This window comes from Culex pipiens, chromosome 1 (genome assembly GCF_016801865.2).
Source record: "Culex pipiens pallens isolate TS chromosome 1, TS_CPP_V2, whole genome shotgun sequence".
Classification (NCBI taxonomy): domain Eukaryota; kingdom Metazoa; phylum Arthropoda; class Insecta; order Diptera; family Culicidae; genus Culex; species Culex pipiens.
Window position 1 is genome coordinate 26300520 of NC_068937.1, and position 14925 is coordinate 26315444.

The 14925-nt window shown below is 35.2% G+C and overlaps 1 protein-coding gene across 2 annotated transcripts in view; it reads right to left on the reverse strand.

Annotated features, from left to right (window-relative positions):
• Positions 1-323: 323 nt before the first annotated feature.
• The window catches only part of LOC120413347 (uncharacterized), a 56018-nt gene continuing 41416 nt past the window's right edge, over positions 324-14925 (reverse strand). For both annotated transcript variants that reach the window (XM_039574125.2, XM_039574126.2), the window contains exons 4-13: positions 13540-13612; positions 12746-12812; positions 8840-8953; positions 8683-8773; positions 8440-8610; positions 8211-8380; positions 8032-8145; positions 7784-7974; positions 4675-4737; positions 324-850 (exon numbers count right to left, since the gene is read on the reverse strand). In XM_039574125.2, the coding sequence (XP_039430059.1) occupies positions 735-850; positions 4675-4737; positions 7784-7974; positions 8032-8145; positions 8211-8380; positions 8440-8610; positions 8683-8773; positions 8840-8953; positions 12746-12812; positions 13540-13612 (1170 nt within the window). In that variant the 3' untranslated portion in view covers positions 324-734. The remainder of the gene's footprint in view (positions 851-4674; positions 4738-7783; positions 7975-8031; positions 8146-8210; positions 8381-8439; positions 8611-8682; positions 8774-8839; positions 8954-12745; positions 12813-13539; positions 13613-14925) is intronic.

A 14925-nucleotide genomic window follows, 5' to 3' on the forward strand; every position in this document is an offset into this window, starting at 1 on the left:
ATAATAAAGTGAACGCACTGTCAAACTAAAACGTTTCAGAGAATCACACACACACTTTCTCCTCATTTTTTTGTGTGTGCTGCTGCTGCTCCTTTTCTTATTCTCTCCGTACACCCTTACCAAAAATCATGATTTTTTGAGTTCCAAATCCCACTTTTCATACGATTTTTTGAGTTCAGGTACTACAACCATAAAAATGGTTATATGGGTTGAACTGAAAAATTCGTATGAAAAGTGGGATTTGGAACTCAAAAAATCATGATTTTTGGTAAGGGTGTACACGCGCAATTGTTCTACCATCATCTCTTTCTTTCCTTCACATCCACTACGTTCTCAGCATCAAACTTCATAGTTATTTCGATATATATTTTACATCCTGGCTGCACTCAAAAGTTCTCACTTGTATGCGTGTGCGTGAGTGTCAGCGTGCGTCGCTCATTCTACTGTGTCTGTTTGTGCATGTGTGAGTAAAAAGGGAGAAGAGAGAATAGGATTTGCGGAGAGAGGGGTTTGGTGAGCTAGGTGGCGTGTCCAAACTCTCAAGAGGAGAGAACAATAGCAGGAAATTATTTAAATAAAGACTTAAAATTAAAAAAAGAAAGTAAATTACAACAATTGAGCGCGCTAGTGCTAAGAGTAAGTAACAAATCCCACCAAGGTCAGCGAGAAGAACTGTCAAGCCATTGTTGTTGTTGTTGTTGCTGTTGTTGTACTGTTGTAGTGTGCGTGAGCATTCACTTGAAAAAACAGTTGAATGCCAGCGATTGTGAGCGGGCCAGTTTGCCGGGAAGTTTCTTTTTGCTAGCGCTAACGCTAACGCTCGAGATAACCACGGCCGCCGCGTACTTGACTGTGTGCGTGAGTGTGTGGGGAAAAAAGTGTGAGCGTTAGTACTCGGTAAGCCGAAGGCGATAGTTTGTGTAGACTGCGAAATTGGGAGAGAGAGGGAGAGAAAAGAGAAAGAGAAAAAGAGAAATCGACGTCAACATTTCAAAAGGCGCTACAAACATTTAAAAAAGTATTGATAGCGCTATTTGAAAAGTTTGAGGTCGATAAGTGCTTTCGTGAGATGGAAAGAGAGTAGCCAACAAGGACAACAGGCTGAAGAATTAGTCACAAATGACTTTTCAAACAACGCCGACATGCCTTCCGAGCTGTAAGAGTATGGTTATGGTTCATATGAACGGTTAAACGAACTTGAAACACGCTCAAACAGATTTGAACCAGTCACAGATTTTAATGTTTTAAATACTAAAAGGTCAAAATTTCGAATAGTTTGTAAACGATAATTCACAATATTATTTGAAAATATTTCAGAAAAAAATAAAATTAAAAAATTCAGGTCACAAACTTACACAAACCTGATAATTTTTGTGCAAAGTACTGAAAATTGTCAAAAATCATTATTTACTTTTTTTTATATCGAATTGATAGATATCATGATTTTTTTTTAAGACAAACGATTTTTTGTAAAATTTTAAACAAAATACCAAAATTTCCGTAATTTTCAATACGGGTGTTGAATCTTATGATTTTTTTTTAAATAACAATATTTTTACGAAAAACATTTTTTTACAGAAAAAATACTCAAACTTTGAAATTTTCAATAAAGGTGAAACGAGGACAACAATTTGAATTGATCGTCGCAAATCTGATGTTTTTATTTTTTAATAAAAAGTAAAATTATAATTCTTCTTTTCACAGATTTTTTTTTTGTTCGTAATCAAATTTTATAAATTTGCAGTATATCATCCAAACAGAGGTATTTTTTAAATAAATTTTCTAAAATCTTACGATTTTTCTGCAAAATAATATTTTTTAACACAAATTTTAGTATAATATTCAAATTTTGAAATTTTAAAGTACTAAAACTACAATTAAATGAAAAACAATATTTTTCAAATTTTCGTAATTTGCCATATGGATTTCAAACGAAGACAACATTTGTATAAATTTACACAAAATTACTCATATTTGTGCAGAGTTGACCTTATTTCACGTATTTTAGACAACGCAAAAAATACAGTGTAGATTTCAAAAGAATTCAAATTTTGTGTAGATTTTCATAAATGTTATGTTTATTGTACAAAGCACTGACATCTTCATTGAAAAAAATAAAGCTCTTCACAGATGTGATAAATCTGCCAAAAGTTGAAAAATTAAACAAAGTACTAAAAATTATATTTAAAAAAACTAAGTTTTCAGTAAAATACGTAAAATTTTCTGACTTCTAGAGATTTTCTTAAATCTTATACTTATATTTTTGTAAAAGCTAAAAAAATTCAAATTTGCAATATGGAAGTCAAACAAAATCAAATTTTGTCTGCTTTTCCACAAAAGTTTTCAATATTCTTCAGTAAAATACTCTTGTTTTCGAAACTGGTAGTATGGATCTCAAACGAAAACAAAAAATGTATAATTTACATAAATCTGATAATAATTTTTCTCTAAATTCGTAATTTTGTTGTGAATACTGAAATATTTGAAATTTTGAATATATGTGATTTTCATAAAATACCTTGTAAAATATATTATATTTCAATTACATACTCAAATTTTCAAAACTTGTAGTATGGATCTCAAATGAAAAAAAAAACGAATGGTATAGATTTACATAAATCTTATAAAATTTTGAGAAAAAGTTTATTTTTCTCTTTTTTTTTACTTTTTGTAAATACTTTTGTTTAAATTGGCAATATGGGTGTCAAATGATCGCATTTTTTATGGATTATAACAAATAAAATATTTTTTGAGGAAAGCACTAAAATTGTTATAAAACACGTTTTTGTAAAATACTCAAATTATTAAATCATTTGCTGAGATTTTCAAAAATTTTATATTTTTTGGGCAATGTAATAACTTTTGTAAATCAAATATGGTTTTTGAAAAAAAAAAAATAACGTTAATTATCCAACTTTTTTTGAAAATATATATTTTTTTGAAAATCCTAATATTTCTGAAAATCGAATTTTGTATGATTTTCATAAAATTGTTAATTCGTGTTCTAAATTTTTCTAAAGTACTAAATTTGGTTGAAAACGATGATAATTTTTTTAAAGGAAAAAAAAACACAAAATATTTTTCCAAACATACCCAAAATATTTTTTTAGTATTGACGATTATATCTTCTCGATTAACAACCTTGGTCAGTTCGACGATGCCATCCGAGCCCGGTTGCTAAAGTGGAGTTGTTTTGTCGAACAAAATGTTACGAAAAATAATAAAAACAAAATGACAAAGCAGTTAAGTACTCACCCACACACACGCACTTAGACACAGCATGACAATGCCAACACACTCACACACATACGTTAAACGTTCTACGACCTTTTTGTTTAGCTATGTATAAAAAAGTGGGAAACCATGCACAAAATATAGACACATTTGACCTAAATCGCGCACGCAACACTCTGATTACACACAACTTTTGCTTTCTTGCTGCATTTCTGTTTGCCGTTTTCTTGTGTTAAGTTTTGTTTTGTTTGTGTGTGTGTGTTATTGTTTTACTTAGTTTACGATCTACACTTGTTTTGTTTTGTTGTTTTAGTTACACTCTCTCTTTCTCTCGCGCTCTCGCAACACAACACTGAACTGCTTCAATGACGTGTTTTTGTTTTTCTTCTTTTCTCTTTCGCACGATTTGATTATTATTGGAATAATTAATAATATTACCTCTATCTCGCTCTTTCCTTCCGCCGACAGGGCCCACTCCTGGAAGGATCGTTTCAATTTTCTTCTCTGATTCCTGATTTTGCCCAAATGCGATGAACTGAACCAATGGGGGGAACAATGAATAAAACATCCACCACAAAACAAACACACAACCACAACCGCAACCCGGTGAACCAATCAAAATTGAGCAGTTTTTGTTTTTTTTATTGATTTTATTTATTTGACAATAAACTCGAATTACTTGAATTTAGAAGGGGGGCGAGGGGCCTGGTACAATTCTAAAATCTCTGCGCGCAAAAGCATTGCGCAACTTAACAAATACACTGAACGCTGTCTTTACTACTTAGGGAGAGGGGGAGCAGCCGCCGGCGTGCCTTCCACGCAGCGCCGCTATAAAAACGGACTGTGTGTACTGTGTGAACATGAACACACACAAAAAGTGTGGAATGTTCCCACCGCAACTGGAAAACACGCTCGGCAAAGTTTTTTCACGTTTGTGTGTGCGTGTGTTTGTGTTTGTTAAACGAAAAGTAAACAAACGAAATAAAATTTACAAACCCTCTTCTTCTTGTTCGTTCAACACGCGTCCGCACACCCACACACACAACCCACTTTTACGGTTACTTTCTCCCTTAAAAATTCCTGATCTGAGGCTGTCACACCCCTTGTGCACTTCGGTAGACTGTGTGTTTGTGTTAGTATGAATGAGATGTGTTGGTGTGATTGTGTTTGTGTGTTTGCTCCGTTCCTCACTTTCACAACGCGCCAATTGTTTGTTTGTTTGTAAAATTTCACACGGTTTCATCATGTTTGTTTTTGTTTTGTTTCTGTTTCCGCCGCATCCGCGTAGGGGACGACTGTTGTGGTAGTGTTGTTGTTGTTGTTGTTCGGTACAACTGTGTAATATTATTAATTAATAATAATCAAATCGTTCTGAATTTCATCTCGATAAACTGTGGGACCGCTCCCGGCTACTACTGCCCGAGACGGAATTTTCATTACACTTATCGTGCAGGCGCTGCGCCGCGGGAAGCTTCGCGAAGAACGGATGCCGGAGGGCTTCACCTGGAAAGAAAAACGAAAAAAAAATCATGTTAAACTATGACTAAAACGCCGACGACGTGCCTTCCGAGGTTTGGTGTCAAGAAATGACCTTGTTTGGCCGCTTTTTCGAGTCAATGTTGTGGACCATTTTAGCATAGTGACATTGATATATTTTTGAAAATAGTACCCAATTTAATCTTTGTTTTTAGTTTGAAAGAATTTCACATTAAACACATTTTCTCGGGGCAAGACAGTGAGCTCGAGAGCAAATCTTCGGAACAAAAGGAAACGAGAGCAAACGGGAACAAAAGAGAGAAAACGGGATTTTTAAAAGAAAGACAGAGAGAGGGAGAGAGAGACAGAGAGAGAGAGAGATAGAGAGATACTGTCTAGCTCACTGTCATGCTTCGATCAAATTGCAGCATAAGCTACAGAGTCGGATTAAAAGTTATTCTCAGTTAATTGTCCCCCCTCTTTAAAATTTCCCTTAAAAATCAATTAATGCGCTTCTAAGCTTTATAAAATTTTGAATTATGGGACCGGGACCGGGACTGGGCCTACACAAAAAAAAAAAAATCATTGGCATTTAATAAAATAACAGTGGATTTTGTACTAGCCTTAGACTCAGACATGCATACGCTGTAATTCCTCTTTTAAGAAGACGTTAAGTTAAGATTTTGATGATTATTCAATTGTCGCAATTCGTAATTATTCAATTGTTATACAAAAAAAAAAATATTCGTTAAAATTCCTGTTCAAAATATTTTTGATGACCATGTTTCGAAAAAATCTATACATAAAACATATCTTCAAAGTTTAAATTAAGATTGTTTTTACACTTTTAACGTAGAATTTTTTATAGTGTGTCTTGAAATTTAAATTACCGAACCCCGTGCTTCTTAGAATTGTATAGGGCCATGAAAAGATTTATCATAAAAACGTATCTTATCTCCATAAAAAAATAAATAAAAAAATAACGATTGATCTCGAGGCAAGACAGTTAGCAAGAGAACAACGCGCTGCGGAACAAAAGAAAAAGAGAGCCAAAAAGAATAAAGGAGAGTAATCGGGAAGAATTTTCAAAATAGAGCGGGAGAGAGTTGCTCCTTTGCTCACTGTCAAGCTTCGAGCAAATTGCAGCATTTAGAAACAGATTCTGCATAGGAAACATAGATTTTTTTTAGATGTTTGTTGGCTACTATGATTTTTTCTAATTTCGAAAAAAACATATTAAGTTTAATATTTTGTTCAAATTTTAAACATTAATGCTACTAGACTTTTATTTGTTGAAAGTTTGAAAGTGTGCCTTGAAAACCGAAGTGCTCAAACTCTTTTCTTCCCATAACATTGTTTTTTCCGTTGTTATTGAGTGGCCTCCATTTTTAAACGGTACCATTAAATGGAACACAAATTTCACATAACACTAAATAACAGTAATGAAAATACCATGAAGTGAGACAGAAAGGGAAGAATCTCAAATAGAGAGAGAGAGAGAGAGAGAGAGAGAGAGAGAGAGAGAGAGGCAGGAGAGAGAGAGTTGCTCTTTTGCTCACTGTCTTGAGGCATTAAACAATGACAAATGACAGCATCAGCAACAGATTCAGGGTCAGATAAAGTCCAGAGTTTTTTTTGAAAAGGTCCAAAAAGCTATTGCCTTTCATATGTTTATAGGACCTTATCAAAAAAAAAGTCGAGAAGTATATTTTAAAGATAATTATGACGTTTTGTGTTGTTTTGTTTCAAAAAGAACAAAATAAAATTTTATTATTTCAAAAACAGTTAAAATTAAAAACAAAAAAAGAAACGAAAGAAAAATGCAACAGCAAAAAATGTAGTAAAATAAATTTGGCGTTTTGTCATTTAAGAACGCTCCCTAAAATGAGTTAAGTTTGTTTTAAACCAAATTGGACGTTTTCGAAACCGAGGAGAATTTTCCTTATCCCCTTAAAAAAGTGGAGCGTCAACACTTCTCATTTTCCAAATCCCCTTTCTTTGTCCTTGATGTTGAGGATCCGATTCACGTGGAACTAGTTTTATTCGAAATTATTCCACGGCAACCTGTTCTGGAAAATCATTACACATACATGACGAAGTCCAGTCTGCAACCAGCTTAAATCAAAATCTCCAAGCGAAGCGAAAACCAAATTGGACGCTTTCGATTTGAAAATATGCGAAATAGCCTTATATATTATCTAACGGAAAAAAAGTACTATAATATGGTCCAATTTTACCGGATTTATTCTGGAACTGGTTCCAACAATGACTAGTTTCAAGTGCACTGGAAAAACATAACCAAAATTCATAAATTAATCTTACTAAAAATTGGAAGCTATCAAAAGGTTATTTAAATCTATTTTTAATTTATCTGACCATTACGAACAGTACCAGTGAATCCGAAATTTGAGTCTTTAAAAAAGCGGCATTTCAATTAAAAGAAAATATAAAAAAAAAAATCAAAGAAAATTCCGGGCATTTGATTTTTTTTTTGTCAATTCCAATCAATCCGGAATTCCGGTCTTAGCTAGGGCATTTTTGAAAATAGATTTGATATGCCAAGCGACCTTTAAAAAAAATGTATTGAGCGTTCTAAAACGTGAGAAAATATCTTTAATTTAGTTCCAGCCACTTGATAAGTTTGGCCACTTCCGGTCAATCCGGAATTCCGGTCCAAGCTGGGTAGTTTGCGAAAATGGTCCATTTTGTTAACCGACATGTCAAAACACTTGTAATGAGTGATCTAAAGAGCGAGATAATAATTTAAAATATCATTTTTGGCCCTCTGGCCACTAGGTCCAAAATCCGGTAAATCCGAAATTCCGGTCCCAACTGGGATACCTTTCTAAAATGGTCCAATGTGTCAAGCGACATTTCAAAACACTTGTAACAAGTGTTCTATAATTCGAGAAGATGTCCAAAACTAAGTTTCGACCACCTGATCACTTTGGTCACTTGCGGACAATCCGGATATCCGGTCCAAATCATACTAATTTTCGTAAATGGTCCAATTTATCATGCGACGCGTCAAAACACTTGCAACGAGTGTTCTAAGCTTAGCATCAATACTCACTCAGCGTGATTCTGTTGGCGGGATCGTACTCCAGCATGCGCCGGATGATGTCGAACAGCTGCAGGTGGTCGGGCGTCTCCGCCAGCACGTACCGGTGCAGCGGCTTGCAGTGGTCGCGCACGTACCGGCCCGCGCTCGACTTCTCGTCCCAGTCGAGCTTGCCGTGGTGGAAGTATTTGGTGCGGGTTTTTCTACAAAACGTTTAGAGTTGAAATGGGGATCTTTTGGGGGTGCTGAGCGGCTCTTACCTGGCCATTCGGTACGGAATTGTACCCAGTATACGCTCCATCATTGCGAGGTGTTCTCGGTTGTCGTGGGTTTGGAATAGCGTAATGCCTAGATACAGCTCGAACATTATACAACTGCAAGGAGATCGTAGGTCGTGATTAGATTTCAAGTTACAAATCGAAGCAGTAAGAGGACTCACCCTATCGACCAGACGTCGCACGGTTGCGACCAGCCCAGTTCCAGGATTACTTCCGGCGCTCGGTAGTGACGGGTGGACACGATCGTGCTGTGATGCTCGTGGTCGAACGTGGCGCTGCCAAAATCAATCAGGCGGATGTCGGTGCACTTGACGCGACGCACTTCGCGGTTCTAAAATTGAAGTAAATAAATTAAACTCTAAAATCTTAGGAAGAGGGTGTAGAACGCACCTTCCGGTTGTTGAACGACGTGGTAAACTCCGAGTCCACAAACAGGATGTTCTCCGGCTTGAGGTCGGTGTGGGTGAGCTTGTTGTCGTGCAGGAACTTGACCGCGTAGCACAGCTGGTAGGCCATGTGCCGCACGTGGTCCATCGGGTACGGTTCGTAGTTGTTTTCTCTCTGTTGGTGGAAAGAGGTTGAACATTAGTTCTAGGTCAAACCTTCTTCTTCAAATGGGGGTGAGACACTTACTAGAAAGTCGAAAACACTCAGCCCGAGCATTTCGAACGCGATGCACATGTGGCCGTGGTAGTCAAACCAATCCAGCATTTTGACGCATAAACTGTGAATTATTTGAAATAATTTTAAAATAAGTTTTTTTTTAAAGCAGACGACGATCGACACTCACTGTTGGAACGTTGGGTCCTTTTCGGCGATCTTCTCCAGTGCGTTGATTTCCAGCTTGGCCGCTTCCCGATACTTTTCCACGTTCTTGATCACCTTGAGCGCCATCGTGTGATCCCTGTGGATTGAAGGTTGAGGAAAAAAGAAGCGGAAAGTTTAGTCAAATGTTGAGCTTGAATGTTTGAATGTGGTTCAAATTTGACATTTCGCCTTCCAGAACAGGGCGGAAAATCAAGCATCCCAAGCCAAATTCATTTTCCATACGACTTTGTATGGGGTCAAGTCACTGTTTCAGTTGCGATTATTTTTGAGCATATTAGCCATTTTTGCGATTCAACTTGAATAATCCAACTTTATTGCAAAGAGTTGGTCTGCACTTCTATGAGGAGCGTTTGGTATGGTATGTCCACACAACCTTCCTCCCCTGTAGATTCTGTGAAATGTGATCCGTTCTAAGAATCCTCTCTGCGGTAAGCACAACGCAGTGGGGCTGACCGCATTGCTTTTTGTAATAAATTTTAGAGTGTTCTCGGATGAATTGCAATTTATGTTGACAAGAAAAGTGCTTGGGCGTTATCTAACTCTAATACTTATCCAGCATGCCATGCTGTAGTCGGACTGACTGCACTTCTACAATGTTGAAATTAATCGAAAAAATAGCTAAAAAACATTAAAATAACCAAAATTTTAAAAAAATAATTTACGGAACGGAAAATGTATTTGGCTTGAGATGCTCGATTTTCGTGCAATCGAGGTCACATTAAGGATTCTGATTCATACAGTTACGCCCTGCAATAAAAGGTGAAAGTCAAACTTGAACCACCCTAATGTATATTTACGATTATTTAAAAGTATGAAAATCTTATGGTTCTAACAGCTTGCAAATTTTGAAAATTTAATTATAATCGTTCAATGAATCCTTTTACATCCAGATTTTTGTTTCACTAAGTTTAATAACTTTAAATACCAACTCCATATGAAAATTAAACTCAAAATTTTTAAATGGAGGTTCCTTGCTCACATAATTAGATGCGTAATTTTTATTTCTAGAGTTTTTTTTTATTTTTAAAAAAAGAGGTCCTATACACATATAAAATACAATAGCTTATTGGACCTCTTAAAAAATATATACAAAAATTGGGTTTTGGCTGTAACCAAGTTTGAGTGGATCCAAAAATTAAAATTTATCAAAAATATACAAAAAAAAAAAATCTTAAACAAAATTAACACCTTACCATTTTAACCGATTTCAGCTCTTTTGGACACAAATTTAAAGTTGTTAGTTGACAGCTCAAATCAATTGAAACGACTAAGAGCTATGAGCAGGGATGGAATAATCGCGAAAAAATCAATTTCGCTTGCGAACTTTCTTCACCCGCGAAAGAGAGAGGAGGCAAATCACGCAAAAGAAATTCGCTCCCGAAATTCTCCAAGAAAATCAATCTGCAGATAATTTTTTGTGAATTTCCTTGTCAGCACCACTCAAAAATATTTATTTCACTTTGTTTACACACATTGCCCATCTACAAAATGTGACAGGTCATTTTTCGACGTGTGATGTTATACTTGCAAGTGTAGTAGTGAAAAAGATGTTCCGCCGAATAATCAAGATGATGATTTTTTTAGATTCCTTTTACCGATCTTTCGTGCGCGAGAGAGGAGAGCCATGCTCCCTTTGGATTTTTTCTCTTGATGAACGTCCAATGATTTTCTTTTGATGATGATTATTCCATCGCTGGCTATGAGTTTTTGAAATAAACGTTTTTTGCCAATTTTTCGAAAATTTAAATTTTTCGAGTCACCTTAACATGGATAGGACAACTTTTATGTCCTGATGAAAAATAAAAAATCTAATTATTTGAGAAAAGGAACCTCCTGACAAATTTTGAGACATTTAAACTAGAATCTCTGTGTATGAATTTGAGGTAAAAAGTAACAATTTTGCTTAAAATTCATAATACAAAAAACAGGATTCTACAGCAAGGATTTTTTTAAATTTATTATTAAACTTGTTGTTTTAAAAAATTCTTGAAAAAAATCACAACCCTTAAATTACCACGTTCAAAAATAGAACCCATTTTTTTCGAACTCATATTTTTTTTTAAATTTATAATAACTTCTTTTAATTTAATTTAATAATTTCAATTAGAGAGTTATATCGCGTCATGAAAAATATTTTAGATTTTATAAAAACTTTATAAAAAAAAAAAACCCTTAATAAAAATATTTCAAAATGACAAATAAGTAATTCTCTAGAACTTCGATTTTTTTCGAAATTTTTATTTCAGTATTTATCGAAGTGAACGAAACCTTATCTTTGCATTCCCTACACTAAAATACCCCATTTTGCATCATTAGTTTTACAACACTCCATATAAAAATCTATATCTCGAGAAGTGATTTCTGATTCTGATCGATTTGGTGTCTTCAGCAAAGTTGCAGGTTTTTTTTCAGAAAAAATAGGTACACGAAAAAATATTATCGAATCTTTATTTGATTTTTTATGACCAAAAGTTTATCTCCCAAAAAAGCTATTTTTATGTTTTCATTTTTATTTATCTCTTTTCTATAAAAGGCATCTTTTGCGCTTAAGTTTAGGGTGGTGCAAAGTCTGGTACCGAGACCATGAATTTTATTTAGGAAAAGGTTCTTTTTTTAATAAATCAAAAATAATGTGAACCAAAATTTCAAAATTATTCTAGATGTAAAGTTCAACTTGCAATCAAAAATAACTTCACACATTTATTGATATTTTTTTTTTAATTCAATAAAAGAAAAGTTTCATTTAAACAAAAAAAAATACAAAGAAAAGTCGATTCGCTGAGAAATACTCAAATATATTTTTTGAAGTTCAATTATTTTTTTTTTAATTTTAGTTCTTCTTTTATATTCTTTTTTATCTGCACGATAAAATGAGTATTGTACTGGAATACACTTTTACATGCATACATGGAAGGTGTATAATTAAAAGGTTTATTTCAATTTAGACTGGAAAATGGACATTACTACGAAATATTGCTAAATTTACACATTCTTAGAGGGAAAATTACACATTTTTTCTGGCTTATTTTTTTTACATATTCCTGGATGTAATATTACCATGATTTTTTTACTGTGCTCTTAAGAAATATTTTTTTAAAAGTAGCCTATAATTTTCGTGTGGTCCTCAGTATCATTTTCCCATCCTTACCTAATTTTTTTTTTGAAAATTCAGGCCTGAAAGAGCTAAAAAATTAAACATTTCTTTACCAAAGTCATGCCTTTTTACAAATTCATTTGATAATTTTTGGTCAAATTTATCCATTTTCGTGAAAATAAAGATGTGACAATTTAAATTCTTCGAATCGTTTTACCTCAAACATATTAACTTGAATTTTTGGGATTTAAATCAAAGGCAAATCTTTAAAAATGCTTCTAAGAAAATGCAGCAAAAAAATCCGATGGTAAAATCGCATGCAAAAGCATGCACATCACCTTTATGAAAAAAGACACCTAACAATTTTTGTAAACACACAAAAATAGCAACCGACGAATTTCAAACTCAGCACTACATGATGGGCTACATATTTCAGGGTGTAATATTACATGAATTTTCATAAAATATTGCAAAATTTATTTTACATCCGGCAATTTACACGCTACTGGATTACTCCTTTTTTTTTGCTGTGTAATTGAAATAATAATATCTGTTTTGAAGTATGCTAACTATGAATTTTTAGCTTTGAAATAAAAAAGCTTAAAAATGAAAAAAACATTATCTAGAAAAAATCAACAGTTTCCAACGGTTTTAGCCCAATTCGACCATCCTAATCAGATTTTGACAGCTGTTTGTTTGTTTTTGTTTCAAAATGAAAACCAGAGTTTTTTTTTCCAATTTATATGATAATTTAATCAACGAATTTATACTCACATCTCCATATCCTTGACTTTCACCACCCTGCCGAAGGTACCCTCGCCTAGGGTGGCCAGGATTTTATCTGCTCGCCAGGACATCATCAGCGAATATGAAAAAAGAAAGAGCAGAGGGAAGAGAAGAAAAGAGAAGGGAAAACGGCAACCATTAGTTCGAACCTCCATTCGTTTGGGAACAACAATTGATCGTGTGTAATATTCGCTAAGAGATTTGGTTGTTTGCTTTTTTTCTGAGTGTACTTTTTTTTTGTCTTGCTTTGATTATTGAACTAACTATTTCGAACTTTTATCAGTGTAAGAGTTAGAGAGAGGGGGAGGGCGCGCGGAAGGGGAAAGAGATTTCGATTTTGATCGCGAAAAGAAAAACTTAAAAACTGAACGAGGGGGGGTCGCGCGATTGTTAGAGATTGAAGGGTTGAAAGTTTTTAAGGTTAGGTCTGAAAACGCTTGTTCATCCAAAGGTTAACTCTGGCAAGCGGAAAGCTTCCATCGGAGTCGACTTTGACGTTTCGGCGTCGTGTCAGCGCTGATGGCGGTTTCCCTCTCGCCAGGGTTGCTTGGATGAAAAAGTGTAGTATTGTGGTTTGCAGGTGAAATTTCCGTTCGGGGAGCTCCGGTGTTGGCGGAAGGTCGTCCGTGGCCGCGGAAAGTACTCGGCTCCCCGGAGGACGTTCCCCCTTCCGGAAGCTCCGGAAGCTCGACGAGGGGGGGTCGCGCGATCAAGATAGAGACTTGGAAGGGGAGGTAAAAGTAAAAAAAATAGTAAAGAATTTAAATTAATGCTTCACGAACATCTGTTATGAAGAATGTCGCCAGTGTGGTAAATCAAATGCCCATCAGCATCATCCCTCACGGATGGTTGTTTCTGTGGTTGTTCCGGCCATCATCGTTCATCATCGAGTTCATCATCATCGTCATCGAGACATCGTCGAGTTTCATCGATTTCATGGTTCGGATCGGATCGTCATCGGGGGTTGTCCATCGTCATCGACATCATCATCGTTGTAGTTGTAGTTGGGCAGGGCGAGGCCGGGGTTGAGGGCGGCGTTTTGGTGTTTCCACACACACACGCACGCACGTTTCGTTGGGGCACACGAGGGGGGGCGACACACACACAATTCGACCAGTGGAGTTGGTTTGTTTGTGATTGTTCATATCGAAGAAGAGACACGAGAAAAATACGGTATCGATTTGCGATAAGATAATTAGTTCGAAAAAAATATAAGAAAAAATTTGGTATACAAATATAGTTCATCTTTTTTTTTTTTGGTTGATTGGCTTAGTGGTTATCAGGCGGAGAGCTTTTTTTTTGCACGCAGGTTAAAACAAATTTTTTTTCGGAATTATTTTTCAACAAGAGAGAAAATACAATCACACTCACAAAAAAATGAGCATGCAGTTGAGGGTTAATTGTTTTTGTTGTCTAACCGTGATGATTATTGTTGACATTTGCTGCACACACTCACACAGGCACGCTCGCGCATTCAAGCTTTCACACACACAGTCTTTCTCTTGCGTTTCCCTTTCTTCGTTTTTTTTTTTTTCAAAGGTAATTCGAACTAATTTGACTAATTTACAATGAGAGTTGACATTTACCTGACGCTTCGCACAGGTTACTGCGTGTGTTTATGATATTTGTTCCGGATGTTGTTGAAGGAAAAGGGTTTTTTTTTGTTTTTTTTTTTTTTGGTGAGCAAATTTTAGTAATGGTGTTAACCTGGCGATGGTGTCCTATAAACGTAACGGTAAAGGTTAAATTAGTGTCACGCGCACACATAGTTACATAAAAACGCATGATGACATGCAGCAGCAACAAAAATGAAGCAAAATTCATGAACAAAGATATCAATCCAGCATTTTAATAAGGAAGAGTATCACAAGAGAACGATTCTCTCCTTACTCTCTTCTCTCTGTACTGTTTACTGCAAGATATGGAGATAAATGATAATAAACTATATATGAATGAATATTCGAACCTCTGCGATTCAAAATAGCTATCTGACCTATACTCTTACAGGTGAAACGTCAAACGTCACTAAGGCCGATGCAAATATTTTTTGAAGTTTATGTCGCCCTTCCCTTCAAAATCGGTCAGAAAAAGCAGGGTGCAAAAAAAATATTTTAAATATGAATATTTAGTATTTTTTCAAAAAACTTGGAAAAGAAGTCAAATGAAAT